The sequence below is a fragment of the Panicum hallii genome, chromosome 9 (assembly GCF_002211085.1).
Source record: "Panicum hallii strain FIL2 chromosome 9, PHallii_v3.1, whole genome shotgun sequence".
NCBI classification, from domain to species: domain Eukaryota; kingdom Viridiplantae; phylum Streptophyta; class Magnoliopsida; order Poales; family Poaceae; genus Panicum; species Panicum hallii.
The window spans coordinates 7,434,733-7,454,545 of record NC_038050.1 but is presented as its reverse complement, the minus strand read 5'-3'; the positions used below and the strand labels follow the sequence as shown (position 1 = coordinate 7,454,545).

The 19,813-nt window shown below is 46.3% G+C and overlaps 3 protein-coding genes across 3 annotated transcripts; 2 read left to right on the top strand and 1 right to left on the bottom strand.

The window, feature by feature from the left end:
* Positions 1-1,906: 1,906 nt before the first annotated feature.
* LOC112875103 (importin-5-like) lies at positions 1,907-11,052 on the top strand. The gene is made up of 19 exons (XM_025938814.1): positions 1,907-3,480; positions 4,987-5,091; positions 5,197-5,262; positions 5,335-5,499; positions 5,634-5,708; positions 5,795-5,949; positions 6,295-6,430; positions 6,519-6,588; positions 6,665-6,792; positions 6,888-6,944; positions 7,556-7,741; positions 8,014-8,106; positions 8,304-8,389; positions 8,493-8,559; positions 8,666-8,732; positions 8,816-8,952; positions 9,182-9,273; positions 9,399-9,465; positions 10,565-11,052. Exons 1-19 carry the CDS (start codon positions 2,062-2,064, stop codon positions 10,727-10,729), a joined length of 3,336 nt encoding a protein of 1,111 aa, XP_025794599.1. The 5' UTR covers positions 1,907-2,061; the 3' UTR covers positions 10,730-11,052.
* A 1,013-nt stretch (positions 11,053-12,065) lies between these two features.
* On the bottom strand, positions 12,066-14,871 carry LOC112875055 (pre-mRNA-splicing factor 18-like). Its single transcript, XM_025938740.1, has 2 exons — positions 14,137-14,871; positions 12,066-12,642 (listed from the first exon to the last, which is right to left on the bottom strand). Exons 1-2 carry the CDS (start codon positions 14,869-14,871, stop codon positions 12,250-12,252), a joined length of 1,128 nt encoding a protein of 375 aa, XP_025794525.1. The 3' UTR covers positions 12,066-12,249.
* A 1,043-nt stretch (positions 14,872-15,914) lies between these two features.
* Positions 15,915-19,185, top strand: LOC112875056 (suppressor of disruption of TFIIS-like). The gene is made up of 7 exons (XM_025938741.1): positions 15,915-16,144; positions 16,255-16,418; positions 16,570-16,607; positions 16,754-16,841; positions 16,955-17,188; positions 17,626-17,691; positions 18,743-19,185. Exons 1-7 carry the CDS (start codon positions 16,108-16,110, stop codon positions 18,938-18,940), a joined length of 825 nt encoding a protein of 274 aa, XP_025794526.1. The 5' UTR covers positions 15,915-16,107; the 3' UTR covers positions 18,941-19,185.
* The last annotated feature ends 628 nt before the right edge of the window (positions 19,186-19,813 follow it).

Here is a 19,813-nt window from a genome sequence, read left to right as displayed (position 1 = left end):
GTAAATGAAAGCGCGAGGACTGGACCGACCAGACGTCGTGCACGCTGCACGGTCGCCGCCATTCGTCCATGCAGTTCCGGGCCTCCTACTTCATGCACCAGCTGCTTTTGCCTTCGCCTTTTCCGCGTGCTCTGCAGCAGAGAAACGCGGCGGAAGGTTGCGCTGTCGGCTGTCGCCTCTGGACAGTGCCTAGGGGCGGGCTGTGGTGTGGGCGTGTGGCCATGGACGACGCCCAGATCGACCAAACAAACTCCGGCGGCGGCGGCGGCGCCCCGAGTTGGGAGCTGACGCAGTTGGACTGGCCTCTTCGTTTAACGGGGATGGGGCCTCCAGTCCATGGCCCCTATGGCATCAAGCGGCGTGTCAGACGCCAGCCGGCCGGCGGTTGTGAGGTTGTCTGGCCCCATGGCCATGGGTGACGCTGGCTTAATGGTTTCTGATGCGCGATCAAATCTGCGGGTTCCGCATTCATTTTCTTTTGAGAGGAAGGGTTTCGCATCCATTATCCATTTCTTATAAAAATTGTTGAATTCGAAGATTACTTGTTGCATATTTCTGAGATCGCGCCAGATTTTTAAAGAGGTTGTATGAGATTATTGAATTTGCTTACATGTAATGCTTCAGACTTGTTGGATTAGGTTTCAGAACCTGTTGCCCGGTTTTCAGAAATGCTAAGTGTGTTCAACTGAACAAGTTTAGCTGAGAATATAGAAAATAAATGTGCAAGTAATTTGAAAACACGATTTTTCTAATTGGTGTGGAGATGGTGAACAATTGATTAGGTTTCTTATAGTGGAATCTATTTGCTTGGTGAGTCCCCAACGATGAGTGATTGCATTTGCATCAAACTATTCATTCATATGTGCTTGTGTAATAATTAAGCCTCTATATGACTTTGTCGATCTCAAAATATACAATTTAGTCTTTTTACTACGTTCTTAAGAGTAGGATAGGCGTGGATGTGCATTGTATTCGCTTTATTCCAAAATGTAGGTTATTTTGACTTTTCTAAATTCGCAGATTTTACTATGCATCTAGACATATATTATATCTACGTATATATAGCAAATATAAATGACATACATTTTGGAACAGAGGGAGTATATATTTATACGTTATGATCATATGTGTTTTTTATAAAAAGGTAATGACTAGGTTAGAGTGGATTTTTGTTTCGAGAAGTACATGTATTAGAATACAGATCATGGTTTTTTTGAAAGAAAAAAGGTATTGACTACTCCCCTAGTTTCAAATTATAGATTATAGGTAGTTAGGTTTATAGTTTTCTATGTATCCAAATGTAGTGTATATCTAGGTATATAACCTCAAAAGGATAAAATAATTTACAATTTAGAATGGATGGAGTAGTTTAGAGTGGATTGTTATTTGAGATCTTGAGATGTACACATATTTGAATACACCACAGGCCATACCTAGTTTCTGCATTTATACGTTCTACGGACCCCCCTGGCTTTACCTCAAAATTCTTTTAGTCAAACAGAGCTGTACTTTCGTTTTTTGTAAAATCTGAAATCTTGAGCTTCCTAGGGACGATTCAGGGGTATCCATAAAAGAACAGTTCCGTACAGATTTTTGTTGAAGCCAACCAGCCAAACCTTTCGAAGTTTCATCCCCGAGAATCAAAGTCTGAAAGTAACCAGAAAAGCGAAGCCACTAAATCAGAATATGATGGCATAATTAGCAGGGTGAGCTGTGGCGTGCCCTCCTCTGATTTTGATGATCATTCAGGGCCCACTTCTCGTGGACCAGTACTACAAGCTCCCCGCCTAGCCCCTGGCCCCTGGGCCCCGTCTCCCAGCACGGCACCACCCTCCAGTGTCCGTGGCCCGGCCGTCTCGACTCCATCGCCCTCACCCCATCTCTCCCTCCTCCGCCCGCCCGCCCTCCCCCCCTTCGCCTCACCGCGCCGCTAACTTCCGCCCGCCCTCCCAAAATTCCCCCGCCTCTCCGCGCAAAAAACCACCCCCGAAACCAAAAAATCCCGCGCGGCCGCCCGAAATCCCCCTCTCCGCTCCCCTCGCGCCGCGCCGCTCCGTGCCCATGGATCCGCGGGCGGAGGCGGACGCGGCGGCGGTGCTGGGCGCCGACCCGGCGGCGCTGACGGCGCTGCTGGCGGACCTGACCTCCCCGGCCAACGAGGCGCGGTCGCGGGCGGAGCAGCAGTTCCACGCGCTCCGCGGGTCCCACCCGGACGCGCTAGCGCTGAGCCTCGCGCACCTGCTGCTCTCCCCGGCGCACCCCTCCGCGCCCATCGCCGCCGTGCTGCTGCGCCGCCTCATCGCCCCGTCGTCCCAGGCCTTCGTCTACCCCGCGCTGTCGCCCGCCACGCAGTCCTCGCTCCGCGCGCTGCTCCTCTCCGCCGCCTCCGCGCCCGCGCTCCCCAGGTCCGTCTCCAGGAAGCTCTCCGACGCCGTCGCCGAGCTCGCCTCCTTCCTCCTGCCGGCCAACGCGTGGCCCGACCTGCTCAGCTTCCTGTACAAGTCCATCGACTCCCAGTCCTCCCCTCCGGGGCTGCAGGAGTCGGCGCTCAACATCCTCGCCCGGCTGGCCTCTCACCTCGCCGCCGTCTTCCCCAACCTCCATGGGCTCCTCCTCGCCGCTCTGTCCCATCCCTCGTCTGCTGACGTCCGCGTCGCAGGGCTCAATGCGGCGATCAGCCTCATCCAATCCCTTCCCTCCGCGGGGGCCCGCGACCAATTCCAGGACCTCCTCCCGGCCATGATGCGCGCTCTCGCTGAGTCGCTCAACTGCGGGAACGAGGGCTCCGCGCAGGAGGCTCTGGAGATGATGATTGAGCTCGCCGGTGCAGAACCGCGGTTCCTGCGCCGCCAGCTGCCCGATGTGGTTGCCTCCATGCTGCAGATTGCCGAGGCCCTGGGATTAGAGGATGGCACCCGTCACCTTGCTGTCGAGTTTGTTGTTACGCTTGCCGAGGCACGGGAGCGTGCCCCTGGAATGATGCGGAAGCTGCCACGGTACGTCGGACGGCTCTTTGCGGTGCTTATGACTATGCTGCTCGATGTCCAGGATGAACCGGCATGGCATGCCGCTGTGTCTGAGGAGGAAGATGCTGGAGAGACAGGAAGCTATGTCTTCGCACAGGAGTGTCTGGACCGGCTGGCAATTGCTGTTGGCGGTAACACGATTCTGCCCGTTGCAGCTGAGTTGCTTCCATCATTTTTCTCCTCTGAAGATTGGAAGAGACGGCATGCGGCACTGGTGACCATAGCACAGATTGCAGAGGGCTCTGCTAAGGTGATGATTAAGAATCTGGAGCAGGTGGTTGGGATGGTACTGAATTCCTTCCAGGATCCTCATCCTCGGGTGAGGTGGGCAGCAATTAATGCAGTAGGGCAACTTTCAACGGATCTGGGTCCTGAGTTACAAAATCAGTTGCACCATGTCGTGCTACCTGCACTAGCTTCAGCAATGGATGATGTCCAGAACCCACGCGTACAGGCAAGTGAATTGTTGTATCTTTTTTGTTTCATCTGCTTATGCAATTGTTCCTTTAATATCCCTTTTTTCTGCGTTGTCTGGAAGCACTAATGATCCTGTACTCCACGGGCCTAATGCCTATGGTTCATTACTTGGTTTATTAGTTCATAAATAGTGTTGCCTTAGTGTGCTTGATATATTATCCACAGAAGTGTAGTTGGCCAAGTTAATTTTGAGTACAGTGAGTGAGTGATTTCTGGTGACTGTTTTTGGATATGGTAATTCACTAATGCTCATTAGAGAGTGGGTAAAGTATCATTGTTGTAGTTAGTGTATTAACTATATCGTTGCATCCTTTCACTAGTTTGTGTGTACTATGTAGACGGCTAGACGCCTTGAGTTTGGTCATACCTTGGACTTTTCTTTGAGTCCTTTGGATAGGGCATAATGTTTTTAGGTCTGAAACATATAAATAGGATTCACCCTTCTTAATTTGTTTATGGACTCAACATCCCAATAGTTCTTACCTTTTGGCCATTTTGTTCTTCAATTAATTTACTATACCTCCAGCGACGCACTTTGTTGCCAAGATATTTATTGCTGCTTAGATATTTATGCATAGTGCTTGCTGAATGTTTTGCGTCATGCATGATGTGTAATTTACATAAGTTTGGAGATGTTTGCATGATTACGTCTACCAGATTGATCACGAGGCATTCATAGGAGAAAGACACATATTGAGCGCCTCCTAAGTTTTCTTAAGAACTCATGCCTGAGATATATTTGATTCAAAAGCTAGAAAAAAATTATAAATGGATGGTCAGAAGATGTTCTCAATACTCTGAGCAGTTACAACTAACTAATCTGTAAAACAAACTAATGATTGCATATGAACCACAAGAAACATTCGCCTCGTGCATTTTAGAACTGAGCTCTGTGCATGCTTTTGACTTTGGTGGCATACCTTGAGCTGCAAATTTGTCTATTCATGCACACATCATCATATTCAAAGCATTGACTTGTACTGTTACTGCTACTTCTTTGGATAATCATGTATGAGGTACAAATTAAGATACATAAAAGGTTCAAAAGGGTTCTTCAGAACTGATGAATGCACAGGAACACCTGTTAGTTGTTATTCTACAAGTTATAGTTACTACATTTTGGAGTCAAATTGAATCAATTTTCAGCAGTTTTGTTACCATTTGAGTTCAGAGAGATATCTCTTGCTGGTTTTCTGGATTTATGTTTGTAGTTCACCTATTCTTGCAAGTTATTCAAGTTTGTAATCTCTGATTGACGTAGTGCTATAGTATATCGACTGTATTGGTTTATGATAGAGTTGAGGGCTTGAGGTTGAGGCTGGTGGGCATACATGTATCAGACATGCAAAACCCTGCATGCATCTGATTCTGTTGCCACGAGCTTTTGTTTGTTGTTTGACTTGCCATATCTGCTCCTCTTCAAGCACATCAGCTGACCAACAAGGCATGCTCTAATATTTATTTTGTTTTCCTATGAGTTCAGGCACATGCTGCATCAGCTATCCTAAACTTCAGTGAAAACTGCAGACCCGATATTTTGACACCATACCTAGATGGAATAGTTGGGAAACTTCTATTGTTGCTTCAGGTAGATCTTGCAGCTAGTCTTTCGCATTAAATGTACATACTATAGACATCAGATAAGAGCATAATGTCTATTTAAGTGGTGTAAACTTATATGCTTTTGATGTAGACTGGAAACCAAATGGTGCAAGAGGCTGCTCTAACTGCTTTAGCATCAGCAGCAGATTCTTCTCAGGTATATCGGAATTACTGTTCAAGCCATGTCAGCATTCTTTGTAACAATTTTTTTTTAATATTTTTGATTCAGGAACACTTCCAAAAATATTATGATGCAGTAATGCCCTACCTCAAGGCTATTCTTATGAATGCGACTGATAAATCCAACAGAATGTTGCGTGCCAAATCCATGGAATGCATTAGTTTAGTTGGTATGGCAGTTGGGAAACAGAAGTTTAAGGATGATGCTAAGCAGGTAGGGGTTCGCTACTTGCCCTTCTGTAAAAGTATTTCAAGCATTACTATTTTTTTGGCCTTTGTATTGAATAAAATGAATAAATTAGATTGTAGGAATGCTGTAACTTATATGTTGTTATTTCATTTGTTTAGGTGATGGAAGTTCTCATGACACTGCAAGGATCTCAGATGGAGGCTGATGACCCTATAACAAGTTACATGCTGCAAGTATGTTAGAACTGAAACCTTATTCTCAATCTTTGCCAATCCAAACCTGTTTCACATTTGATTTTTTCTAATCGCCTCCTCCGTAGGCATGGGCAAGACTGTGTAAATGCCTTGGTCAGGATTTCTTACCATACATGAGTGTGGTTATGCCCCCTCTGCTCCAGTCTGCTCAGCTCAAACCAGATGTGTGTGTCACTTCTGCTGGACCAGAAGATGAAAATGGTGAATCTGATGATGAGGGGTACGTTTAGTTTTTTCTTCTTTGATTTTTATAGTGTGGGATTTTTGTTATGTTTTGTTATCATAATTTTCATCTGTTGGTCAAATCCATATTATGATGAAAATGGTGAATCTGATGTGCGTTATTATTGGCATATCTTTAGAATTTTGCCCATGTCATGATGATATCAATGTTTGTTATCCTGTATTCAATTCGAATTTTTGGGTCACCACATCCATCTAATCAGCAAACTAATAGAAAAGTAATTATCTAAATGGTTTTGTATAGAAGATTATTTACGTCTTAATAGCTCTTATCTTTCTGACTGTACTGAAGAATGTGAACTCACCACCTGCCCTAGTGCAGTGTCGAGACTATTACACTGGGTGATAAGAGAATTGGCATCAGGACTAGTCTACTGGAGGAGAAAGCTACAGCATGTAATATGCTGTGTTGCTACGCTGATGAGCTCAAGGAAGGATTTTTCCCATGGATTGATCAGGTCATATTACTATTTCAACCCCTTCCCCTTTCTCCTCGGCTTCTATTTTCATGAAGGAGGCACCACAACTATATCTGGATTTGTACAGGTTACATCTACACTTGTACCTCTCCTCAAGTTCTATTTTCATGAAGAAGTTAGGAAGGCATCTGTTTCAGGTATGTGATGGGCACTTTTAGTGTATTTACTTTTTTAGCATGCTACTTAACATTATACATTATATGATCTTCACAGCAATGCCAGAGCTTCTTCGTTCAGCAAAATTGGCTATAGAAAAGGGTCAAGCTCAAGGTCGTGATAAGTCTTATCTTAAGCAACTATCTGATTACATAGTTCCAGCCCTTGTAGAGGTCATGCACAAAGTAAGGGCAGCATGCTCAAATGTCATTACTTCTCCTACTTTGTTATGTTGGTTAACATCATTTGATTTAAGCATGGAAATTTGAATTCTACGCAGGAACCTGAACCACAAATTTGTGCAAGCATTCTGGAATCATTGAATGAGTCCATACAGGTTTGTAATATGTTCTCTTATGATAGTTTATTTGATATTTGCCCTGAAGAAAATGTCCATGTTTGCTTGAGAACTTAAGAAGGGATATACGTAACTCATGCACAGCTAGCTCTTTCTCGTTTTCACATTCTTTTGTTAACATGGCTGTTCATTTTATGTGGCTTTATTATCTGCTAGTTTCATCCACCTTACCACACTACAATTGTGTACACTTGTTTGAATATGCTACCATCTGGACCTGAAGTAGGTGTGGTTCAAACAGTGCAAAGATTAATCAAGTTGATTTGTTTGAATTATTGCTGCTTTTCAGTGATTTTAATTTTGAGTTAGTTCAGTCCTGAGTTTGCTTGGTATGGAGCTCATATTTACATGATCCTACTATCATGCTAATCAGCTCTTCTGACAAAAAACCTACACTTACCCAGTTACCATTCAGTGTAACTGTCTACTTTACCCTTTTTTACAAATGAAGTCTCAATAAATTTTTATGTCTGTACCAGAAAACATATTTATTAATTCTTGTATAATCAACTAACCCTTTTAGCTTTGTATCATATTTTCTCTCGTGCGCTAGCCACTCGAATTATCTGTTATCTATTTTACTTGATCAGGTATCCGGAACACTTCTTGAAGAAAATCAAGTAAGATCTGTAGTGGAGGGAGTCAAAGAAGTTATAGTTGCAAGCGCTAATAGGAGGATAGAACGAACAGAGAGGGCAAAGGCTGAAGACTTTGATTCTGAAGAAGAGGATGTACTTAGAGAAGAAAACGAACAAGAGGATGAAATTTTTGATCAAGTAAGCTACTAAAATACTTGAAGTTTCTAAGTCTTGCTCAAAAGCATATCAGATCCACTCATGTTTCTGATCGATGCAAAAATGTATGTGCACTAAAACTGAGAGATTTACATAGATGCATAATTACCTACCTTAGACGTGTACAGGAAAGGTGGATGGATGCATTATTGTATTGTACTTGGAACCTATTTATTGTGTGGGGAATAATCACTAGTGCTTACTGCTGAACTTTATTTGAAATACTTTGAAAACCTTTACCTTTGTAACTGCAGGTTGGTGATTGTCTAGGCACTCTTGCCAAAACATTCAAGACTTATTTTCTTCCATTTTTTGATGAACTCTCCATGTATTTAACACCTATGTTGGTAAGTGAATGTTGAAATATTGGATTTGGAGTTTGTGTTTTACTAGCATTAGGGTAGTATAGCACTGAGCACTACATCATAAGTTGGTTTAAGTCTTATCTACCCTGAGGATATATTCACACGAAATGGAAATGCGCAGTTAAAAGATAGGTAAACTTAAACATTCTATGTACATTTTTAACGTTCCATGAATTTAGGGCAAGGATAGAACATCAGAAGAAAGAAGGATTGCCATATGCATTTTTGATGATGTCGCTGAGCACTGTCGTGAAGCAGCAGTTAGGTAACAGTTTTATGATCCCATGCAGAGCATTTGGGTTGATGAAGGAGAAAGATCATTGTAAGTTGTGATCATTTTACATGGTTTTGTGATATCTGATTCTCAGGTATTATGATGCATATCTTCCTTCTCTATTAGAAGCCTGCACAAGTGAAAATCCAGATGTTAGGCAGGTTTGTATTTCTTGTTCGACATCCCAGCTCACCAAAATTTGTTAGCAGCAGTTCTTCATCTCTTAAGAATGTGCATTTTCCATTTTTTTCAACTTTCTGTTTCCAGGCTGCAGTTTATGGAATTGGCATTTGTGCTGAATTTGGCGGTTCTGCATTTAGGCCTCACACTGGGGGTATGTGTTTGAATTTGTCATGATTAGATTTGTCTATAGTTGCATTTGTCTTCTGATGTTAATGAGCTTGTTTATTTCTACAGAGGCCCTATCCAGATTATACAATGTAATCAAACATCCTAATGCTCTGGATTTGGATAATGCGATGGCATATGACAATGCTGTTTCTGCTCTTGGAAAGATATGTCAATTTCATCGTGATAGCATCGATGCATCTCAGGTATCTTATGCTTTCATGCATCATATGTTTTTATTTGAGTCATATGGTTCTTCCATCACTTTCACAGCAACAAGCCCGCTCCATTTGAGTCTTATTACCTTATAGCATATTACTTTGTTTCTTGGTGCAAATGTTTAAGTAATGACACATTTGATAGTTGTGTTGCTGCATTATTAGTTTCTGAACCATATGAAATTTCATGATCATGCATCACTTGGTTCGTGAACAGGTCATTCCTGCTTGGTTAAGTTGCCTGCCGATAAAAAATGATTTAATTGAGGCCAAGCTTGTCCATGAACAGCTGTGTGCGATGCTTGAGAAGTAAGTGATTGCCACAATTTATTCTGCAGAGTTAATGTCCTTTCCCTGACATTAGCATGTATTTCCTATGACTTTTTATTTTATTTTATGTTTTTTAACATCTACTACTTTTGTGTGATCAACAGGTCTGAGAGGGAGCTTTTGGGTCATAATAATCAGTACCTCCCAAAGATTGTATCTGTTTTTGCAGAGGTACCCTTTTGCTGTTTCTTATTTTCTTGACCTTTTTTTTGTTTTCTTTGTAATATCCTCTTTTTGTATTCAAAAGTCTATAATAGAAAAAAATGCAACTCATGAACTGTTGTAGAGCCACCATAGAGGATTGCTGTATGCTCTCTGTATTTAAATATACGACGTTTAGGACAAGGTAATCAGTTAAAAAATGAACAGACTGGCTTGTCCTAAACGCCATATATTTGAAAATGGAGGGAGTACATTATATAAGCAGCCAATCTGACATTTCCAAGTGTACTTATTAATCAATAATTGTATACAAGGTGGTACAGAACTACTGATGGATTATGGTGCAAGCATGTGGCTCTTGGAAATAGACGTTAATTGGATGTATATTTACATATTGGCAATGTTACAAACATCAAAGCACATCTTAAAGCATATGTTTATTGATTTTCATGGGTCAATTTGACTCCATTACCAACTAATGAATATTTGGTTAAATCACTCAACCTCTGGGTTAAAACCTGAACAGGATAGGTACTATGTTCCATAGGTTTGGATGAGGGTTCTAGATGATCTCTGGTAGATGATTACATAATCCTAGGTTTGAAAGTTGAAATGTGATTGTCAGTTTGGTGTGCTTCTGTATGACCTTTTCTCACTTCCCTCATCTGTTTGAATCCTTGTTATATGAAGTTTGCACGCTTAGGCTTGTTTTCTCTTTCATTTGTTGCACTGGAGTACTTGGTAATTTTAATATTTTCGTGGTTACTATGTTGCATTTTATTTGAAGTTGCTGGTTCCACTTTACACCAAAACATTATTTCACTCCATCGCAAAATGAGGTTTTGTGTTAGCTATCTATGGATGAGGTCAAGAATTTACAATGTGACTTGATCATGGAAAGGAATATTACCTGCTTTTTTTGCATCATAGTGTGATATTTAGTTTCAAGCTGATGCTGCCATCCTAGTGTGATTATACTACACCCCAGTTCAAATGGCCATAGTTTCTCAGGTTCCATAGAGAACCTAAGCCCATTATATGTCAAGCAAGATCGCGATAGCTTTACAACACTACTTATTTAGCCTGGTCTCTTTCGTATGAACTGCAGATATTATGTGCGGGGAAAGATCTGGCAACAGAACAGACTTCCAGCAGGATGATTAATCTACTAAGGCAACTTCAGACAACATTGCCTCCATCAGTGTTAGCCTCGACATGGTCTTCTTTGCAACCACAGCAACAGCTTGCTCTACAGTCTGTGCTGTCGTCATAGCGGGCCAGAATAATCTCAATGTTGTAAAGCATTTGATCTTCACAGCTTACCTTTTGGTGTTCTCTTTATGTACTTTTGAGCCAGGGTTTTGGGGTTTGATTAGCATACATGTGCCCTTAGGTTTTGTATGGAGGGCAAGGCTTGCATCGGGTGTGTATATCGGTTGTGGAACTGCATGTGGATGTGTGGCTGGGCTATCTCCACACCACCGATGAAGTTGTAAAGCTATATATCTGGTTCGCTTAGTGATTTTAGGTGGATTGAAAGAATTGTAAATTAAAAAAATTTTGGTAGCTAATTTTGATGTCATCATATTTCTTATAGCCATCAGTATGGTGCTTGTGGTGTAGCGTGGCTTTTCTGACCTTTTCTTTTTGGGTGGATAGAATGTCACATTTGCCTAGTGCTTTCAGCTTGACAGATTTAGTCTCAAGAATAGGAAAAGTCTGTAGGACTGTAAGTGTAACAGAGTGCGTCAGATTTCATATAGTTTGCACTTTGCAAAGCAAAGCCTTTGAAGAGCAGTTAAGTGCTGCAGCACAACGCCTAAACTGTAGCTCTTGGTCCAGTGATTTATTTCTTTATTTTTTTGTTGCAGTAATGCTTCAGTGTTGATAACTTGATTGTTCATTTTCCTGCAAGTTTCGTGATTACTACACTTCTCGGTAAAGTATGGTTGAGATTGGATCGAATTGAATTTCCCATGCTTTGGAATAACGTATATCCAGGGCGTTATTCTTTTCTTTTGTAATATTTCTTGCTAGGGCATCTTTTGAAATCTCGTGTACGATCTTTGTCCACTACTTTTCCTGTTTTAATCGTTGTATCATCCTTTCTAAAAAGTAGTTGTCATTTTAATTTTTTCCTAAGTCACAACAAGACATTTCATGGTGGATCTAACCAAAATGATTTCATGTGCATTTTTCTATAAACTCAATAGGGAAGTTTAATTTTCCTCAAAAAAAATAGAGAAGTTTAATTTAGAATAAAACTAAAACACAAAATATATTTTGATATGGAGGAGCAAAGCTCCTGACCTGCCCCAATTTTGAAATATGGATATTTCGACTCTGTTTGCTTAATTGCGAATTTGGTAGTATTGTCTGAATGTCCAGCCTTGCTGGTGTCTGGTAGCATCACCTATTCCTCGGGCTGGTCCTTTCAAATTTCTCATCCACTGTTGGGGATGAACTTATTCAGAAACCTCAGAAGTTCTGTAAAGGTATCCGTTCATATTTATGGTGGATCTAGTTCCACTTTATTTGATATTTTTCGTGGAATAGTTTCTCGAAGAAGCAAGACATGCCTTCCAAAACGAGCAAAATAAGATTAGAAATTAATTAATTAATGTATGGTCCAGCTTTGCAACGTCCAACGACAACAGTATTTAAGCTCCATTACAGTCCTGTAACAACCGGATATGCAATTCGGGTTCTTTGAATTAAGCAGTTTCGAATCAATGAATTCACACAACAATCGAACTTGCCCAGAATTTTGAGCACAAATCTGATCCAATGCTGTCACGATGCTGCCACTAACCGAAGAGTTTCTTCTGAATTCTTCGCGTTCTGCTCCGCCAGGAGAGACTGCAGATCACTACCATTTGCCAGGCTGTTGAACTCCACTGACCTCGATGGATCAGTGGGGTATTTCCTCTGGCAGAATGTTATGAGCCTCTTCACGGACTGCAGGTACTTCCTGGTCGTCTCGTCATTCATGATGTGAGCCACGCTGTTTGTGTAGATCTTCTCGCGGGCAGATCGCTCATGAATACCAACCATGGTCACACCAATTGGCCATGGCGAGTTGCCAATCGCTAGCTTGATATAATTGTCCACTGCAGCCAAATAGTCTCGTCTCATGCAGCACTTGACCACCTCCAGCAATGCTTGTCTGACATCAGGAGGGAGAGCCTGCAATTTGATGCAAAATAATGAATGGGCCTTGCAATAAAAGATGTTTGCACATATGAACCAAAGAACCCCTAGAGTCACTAACTCCCTCCATTCCAAAATGTAGGTCGTTTTGACTTTTCTAAATTCATAGATTTTGCATGCATCTAGAGATATTATATTATATCTAGATACATAGAAAATACAATTAATCTAAAAATGCCAAAACAACCTACATTTTGGAACGGAGGGAGTAGAAATTTTGAATCCACGTGTACCATAATTTTACCTGTTACTAAGAGACTAGGAAAAATTTACAAAATAAGAAGGAAGCCAGAACAGTGCTCTAATTAAAATAGCCTCAGTGTCTATTGTTTAATCTCATTCACCTATCTGGCTAACTTAAACTTGTAGGAAGCAAAAACACTATTCCACTGCTGCTCAGAGCAAACTCTAAACTGATCGTTGAATATTCAAACTTCAAAATGGATACCCAACACAGCAATCCTCAACACTTTTGCAGTTCAAGTAAGCATAGATAAGTTACAATTGCAAAATCTGATATACTAACAGATAACAGATCAGGCAGGTTAGGACCATATTACCCATTAGCAAACAAGTATCATTTTTCTTAATCCTGAATATGGCAACCTCCAGTTAAACATTATTCTAGGCATACAGTGATGTAAAATGGCTGATAAAATAACTCGCAGCGATAATTACAGATCCTCAGAAATAACTAAATAACCTCACACAAAAAGTTTGGTTGCACTGATATTTGGAGGGGAAATAGCCGCCAATACTCGGAAGTGGGAAGATTGTAAGCGAATCAGCAAGTAGCAAGCTTACTAAAAGCACAAGTTGCAACCTGATCATCAAATGTAGTGTTTGTGGATTCAGTAGATGCCCTCCTATTCAAGGGTAAAAGCGAATTGTTAAACAAATCCCTTCATGTGTTACAGAGATTTATTCTCTGAACACATCAGAAGGCGCACATAATAATATCAAACCAATGAGTTTAAGAACAGTATATATCATATCTGCTGTCTTCTGCTTCTGATTGTATTCGTTAAACCCATTGCCAGTTGCTGTGAAAATCTTCATTCTATAGAAGAAATAAAGGAAGAATACATATTTAAACAAATATTTGTCAGAAATCTTATGGAGCTTATGGAGTGCATTTCATCCTTTTACCAAAAAATAAGACCATCTTAAATGTAAGCTGATGTAAACATGCAATCTTAACAACAATATAAGTCATCCTTCTTTCACTACGTCATATTTAATCTGCTAGCCACCAGATAGATATTATTCACGCTTCCTACACTTCTTTCATCGCTTGAAATTCATCGTTGTGAAAGGCACAACGAAACGTACAAAACATTCCATTCATAGTTCAGACGGAATTGGTAATGCTATGAATTCATCCAAGAAATAATCAGAGTAACTAAGCATTCAGTCATTCAGTATTTCAGGATATCGTAAGCACCACGAACCCACATCCATGGTCCATACCTTCTTCTTGCACTGCTTGAAGAGCGGGTCGAGGTATCTCGCGCATTGCTTGCAGGTGGCCACCGCGGCCTTCCCTTTGGCCGTACGCCGCTCCGCCTCGGGCATCTCGTCCATCTCCTGGCTCCACTCGCCCATCAGCCTCCTGAAAAACGCGGCGATCTTATCCTCGTCGGAGAGCTCATCGAAGGGCACCTCCCTGTCCTCGCCGTCGCCCTCCCTCCGCTGGGCCTCCGCGCCGGCCTTGGGCTTCGTCGCGGCCGCAGCCTTGGCCCGCAGCGCCTGGATGTCGCGGAGGAAGTCGTTGGTCTGCCCCTCCCCGATCTCCGACGCGTCGACGTCGGCCAGCGCGGCGGGGTCCTCGAGCACGTCGTGGAGGCGGCGCAGGCGCGCGGCATCGTCCTCGCCGAAGAGCGTGGCCGGCTGCCGCAGCACGCGCAGGCGCCGGATGACCTCGTCCCTCGGGAGCGGCTCCGCCTGGCCGCTCGAGCCGTTCTCCGCCGGCGACGCGTCGGCTACGGCGGAGGCGGGCGAAGAGCCAGGTGAGGAACCTGACGGAGAGGAGGCTTCTGGTTGGGAGTCCCGGAGCCGCTTCTGGAGGAGGCGCTGGCGCTCGGCCTCGCGGACGCGCTGGAGCTCGCGGGCCTCGATCTCGGCGCGCCGGAGGATCTTGCGGCCGCCGAAGTCGGCGTCCAAGAGCTGGCGCTTCCGCTGCAGCTCGCGCTTCAGGACATCCATTGCCGGTGGCTGCGACGGCGCCGCGCGTCGGACCGTTAGTCTAGGAACTCCGGGACGTGAAAGCGGGGGGTGGATCGGCGGAGAACTGCGGCCGGGGTGGGGAAGGGGGCGGGGTCTGGAAGGTTCGCCTCTGTGCTGGATTCGATGAGGATTTGTGTGCCGGGAATAGAGAGCACGAGTTCTCGCGCGAACCTTCTGGAGTCCGAACTGGCGAATCCCCGGATGCAGAAGGATGAATTTGGGCTGGTGAGCCAACCAAATTTGGTCGGACGAGACTGAGGCCCAGAAGACGTGGGCTGGATCTAAATGGCTAACTTGGTGGGCTGACTGGACTCGGACTTGCTCAAGTGGGCTGAACCCGAAAAACATGGAATATTCTTTGAGGTAAAACTTGAATTTTCCCTGTTGAAAACGCACGGTCGGAAGATAGTTGGAAATCCCTGGGATGGATGACGGGAAGCAGTAAACTCGCCATGGGTCGTTCTACTCCGGCCGTCCGGCGACGATAAAGTGTATAGCAAGCAGAGAAAAAAAGGTCGCCGGCGACTCGAAACGATACCAAAATACCACCATGCCAGCCACGTTTTCTCGAATGCGATCCGAGACCGGGAGATTTCACTTTGTCGTCGCCGCTCCACTCGCACTTCCGCCGTGACTCACTGAAGCGAGACTACAATAGCTAGCCTCACAGCGCACAAAGCCATAAAGCTAGACATGCTAGTGGCCGGGAAAAAGGAATACGAATATCTTAAACCTAGCCACCGAGCACCGACGGCCGGTCGACCGGCAGCGTGTCCGACAGGCGACAGGCAGGCAGCCGCAGCGAGACCCGACCGAGAAGCCAGACCGGCCCGTCACGGAGGCGCGCACGTGGCGCTTCGCCTTCGCATCGTCGCGCGCCGTGTCGCCGCGAACGCGGAACGCGAACCGCCGCAAGGAGCACGAGCCCCGAAAAGGCCCCGAAAGGGAACCCCACCAAGTTCCGATTCCAAATCAAAAGGCACGTTGGCCGATTCGGATTACCGCACCACTTCCTCGTGATCCGCCTCGCCGGAAGCTCTATTTAAACGCCCCCGCCTCTCGCCCCGTTCTCTCCCGCTCTGCTCCTCGCCCCGGCTCCCGAGAATCAGAGATCACACCGCGCAGCTCGCCCCCGTTCCGCCCCGCTCCATCGCCGTCTCGATCTCGGCATCTTCCCGCGTTCCTAGCCTTTCCGCCTCAAGAAGCTCTCCAGCCATGGCCGCGAACTCCCCCTTTGACTGCGTCCTCCTAGGTAAGTAACAAGCGAGTTCACGCCGCCGAAACTATCGCGCCCCTGCCGTTGGCGAGGTATATCGTATATCCGTCCAACTAACAACTCCGCATGGTTGGCCTCTGCTGCAGACCTGGACGACACGCTGTACCCGGGCAACACCGGCATCGGCCCTGCCCTGAAGCGCAACATCGACGAGTTCCTCCAGGCCAAGCTCGGCGTCTCGGCCGAGCGCGCCGCCGCCATGCGCGTCGAGCTCTTCCGCACGCACGGCAGCTCCCTCGCCGGGCTCATCGTATGTTCTCCCTCCCCTTACCTGCACACGGCCCGGCGCTGAATTGTTGTTCCCCTTCCTCCTCCTGTGGCGTGTTTCTTCTTCTCCTCCTCGTGTTCTCACACCTGTCGTTCTCTGATTGGTTCCCGGATTTCGTCTCCGATTTCCGCAGGCGCTCGGCTACGGCGTGCACCCGGATGAGTACCACAGGTCAGCAGAGAACAAACACCCAAAGCAACACGCATCCAATTTTAGTTTCTTCCAAAACCTGCCGCCAGCCAGCGTGCACTAGCTGCTGATTGCATTTCGTCAAAACCAAGTTACCGACTGAAATTCCGCTTCTGTTCCAACTGCAGCTACGTTCACGGCCGGCTGCCGTACGACCGGATCGCCGCCGACCCGCAGCTGGCGCGACTGCTCCAGAGCATCCCGCAGCGCAAAGTGGTGAGCCCATCGATCGATCGATCGCCCCCCCGAATCCTTCTCGAGAAGTCCTTGCTTGCGCGTTCGATTCGTTGCAACTGATCGGCTGGAGCTTTTTTCCTTTTCTCACGCAGCTGTTCACGAACTCGGACCGCGCGCACATGAAGCGGGCGCTGGAGCGGCTGGGCGTCGACGAGGCCGTCTTCGACGCCGTGGTGTGCTTCGAGACCATGAACCCGCACCTCTTCGGCGAGGCGGGGGAGGAGGGGCGCGGCGCCGGCGGCGACCCCCCGGCCGTGGTCCTGAAACCGGCGGTGGACGCCATCGTGGCGGGGCTGCGCGTCGCCGGCACTAACCCACGCCGGACGGTAACTACTCCTAACTGTCGTTCGTGGATTCGTAGTCGTAGGGTACATATATTCCAGATGATGTTTGCTAGGTTCTTCGGAATTAAACAATGAGACGAGGGGGCTCATGCACGCTATGATATTGTAAAACCAAATGCGTTTCACGACCATCCTAGTTAACTAGGGGTACTCCTGGGTGGCACCGTGTAATGTGAACACCATCGAATTTATTAACGTTACATAACAGAGCACATACGCTAGCTTGAAAGTGACCTTATTGTAGGTGCTAGTATACTAAAATTATATGTAAACCCCCAACGACTTAAAAATTACCAGCAGAACTAATCCGGTCCTTATCAACATTTGCTTTCGATGAACGCAAATTAGGCCTATATATACAATTACCCGTACCATTAATTATCAGCGAGCACTAAAAAATACTCTTGTTGCTCTGTCAGCTCTTCCTGGACGACAGCGAGAGGAACATCGCCGCGGGGAAAGCGCTCGGGCTCCGCACCGCCCTGGTACGTAACCAACCAGCCTCAACCTCTCGTCCTCTCCTCTCCAAACACACCTCTACAGTACCCGGCCGGCTAAACGACGCGGCTCGCCCTGTGGCGCCAGGTCAGATGAGCACGTAGGGTAGCTGGTCGACCACCGATCAGGTGGCCGCGGCCGGTGCGCGCGCAGCTTGCTACCCACCACGGCACCACCACCGATGGTGATGGTGACGGCGACGGCGGCGGCGCCGGTGCCCGGCGTCTTGTCGGGGTAGCGAGGCATGTCCCGTTCCCGGCACCGTGGATGATGCCATGCCACCGAGTTGCGGTCGGGCGGTCAGGCTTGCGCTATTGGGCTGTCCTGCGATCAGTGGGCTTGCATTATTGGGTAACAACTAACAAGTGACACCATTATTGATCGATAATCCTGCTTGCTTTCGCTCGTGCGCGCTTGCTACTTGCTACCCAGCCAGCTGATTAGCAGTAGCGATCTAGTGTTTGTGGCCGGCAACGGGTGGGTGGAAGGTGGTGTCTGTGGTAGGATCACGCATCCTACGCAATCAGCATGTACCAGACCTTTCGCTCTCTCTGATTTCCAGCGAGAGAAAATGCAAGGGAAATTCGCTTTCGTTTCCTGAGGCCGTTTTTCCATGTTGAATAATTTCGAAGCGATTTTTTCTCCATGCTGAATATTACCAGCCGAAAAATTGGATTGAGCAGTCCAACCAGTTGAACAGTGTCGCATCTCTCTGGGCCACAAATCCGTGCAGAGCAAGGAAAAAATATCTGAATTTTGGGAAGGGAACAAGAACGCAGGAGGAGTACGTTTTCATTTGCGGCCTTGGCCTGTCACGCCAGTCACACGCACGGCCTGCCTTTTGGGCGATCAGGTCGATGTGGCGATACAGTTGCATACTGCAGACCCAATGAACTGGCGAACGAATTCTCGCAATCTAGACATTTCAGATTCATTATTAATCGCCTACGAACGCTAACATTTTTTTTTGCAAAATTCGCAATCCCATTTTGAAAAAGCCAGCCTTAATCGATCGTATTAACCAATTTTGTCAAACAGGTTGGCAAGAGGGTGAGGAGCAAGGATGCGGACTACGCCCTGGAGAGCATCGGCGCGCTCCGGCTTGTCATCCCGGAGATCTGGGGCGCCGCCGCCGCCGCCGGTGAGGGCAGCGAGCGCCCGGACCGCGGCATCGACAAGATGCCCATGAGGTCCGACCTGGACTCCATCATCCAGCCCACGTCCATCCCGGCCTAACTCGATCCCTTCCCCTGATCCTGCACGGTCGACGCCACTAATAAAAAGCTCTCTCCCTCACTCAATGATCGTGTAAATTATTCTGATGCCTGATGCGTGTGCGTGTGTGTGAATACCTGTACCTAGCTAGCTGACAGGCGTGTACATTTCTGATCAGCATCCGCTTGTAAATCATGCTGCTTATATTATGCAAAGCAATCAAGTGCAGGACAAATATATGCGATCATTGCTTGTTTCTGTTTCCAGTGCGCTTGTCCCAGGCCACGAATTTTGGTTAGCGAGTTGATTATTGGGGCGGTGGCGTGGTCAGTGGAGCGCGACACTCCGGGCGATGACGCGGACGCGGACGGCGTGCGCGCGCGTTCTAGAACTATCCCATTCTCCTCTCCGCTGGCCGCGCCACCGGCGGCCGTCCCCGTCACGCCGCGCTGTCGTCGCTATCCGCTCCGCGCCGTCGTTTGCCGTCGCGCTCACGTCGGCGTCGCGCGCGCCGTATCCATCGTCGCCGCTCGCTCGGACGAGGGATGCGACGAAGTGGCCTTTGTCGAGGCCGGTAGCGTGTCTAGCCGGAGAGAGCAGCGGCGGGGATGAGTCACTCGCGGTTTCTTGCCCGGCCGACCGCAGGCATCCGGATAGAGTTTCTGTCCAGAGCCTGCCGTGTAGTACTCCGTACTGCTAGTGCTAGTATCAATGTACATAGTCAGTGACTCAGGGTGTGTTCGTTTCGCATTAGAGGAGTCTAAAACACAGATCTATAAATTAGAGGTATAAATATTTTAGAGGTCTAATATTTAGAGGGGTGTTCGTTACAGCCTCTAAAGCCCTGCCTTGACTCACCACGGCACGGCCGGGGCACGCCCACGACGCAGCCCG

Coding starts and splice junctions, on each gene's coding strand:
- LOC112875103 (XM_025938814.1), top strand. CDS start 2,062: ATGGATCCGCGGGCGGAGGCGGACGCGGCGGCGGTGCTGGGCGCCGAC. Junction 3,481..4,986: donor TCCAGAACCCACGCGTACAG/GCAAGTGAATTG, acceptor CTATGAGTTCAG/GCACATGCTGCATCAGCTAT. Junction 8,953..9,181: donor ATAGCATCGATGCATCTCAG/GTATCTTATGCT, acceptor GTTCGTGAACAG/GTCATTCCTGCTTGGTTAAG.
- LOC112875055 (XM_025938740.1), bottom strand. CDS start 14,871: ATGGATGTCCTGAAGCGCGAGCTGCAGCGGAAGCGCCAGCTCTTGGAC. Junction 12,643..14,136: donor TCAAGCAGTGCAAGAAGAAG/GTATGGACCATG, acceptor ATCAAATTGCAG/GCTCTCCCTCCTGATGTCAG.
- LOC112875056 (XM_025938741.1), top strand. CDS start 16,108: ATGGCCGCGAACTCCCCCTTTGACTGCGTCCTCCTAG. Junction 16,419..16,569: donor GCTCCCTCGCCGGGCTCATC/GTATGTTCTCCC, acceptor CGATTTCCGCAG/GCGCTCGGCTACGGCGTGCA. Junction 16,608..16,753: donor CACCCGGATGAGTACCACAG/GTCAGCAGAGAA, acceptor TTCCAACTGCAG/CTACGTTCACGGCCGGCTGC.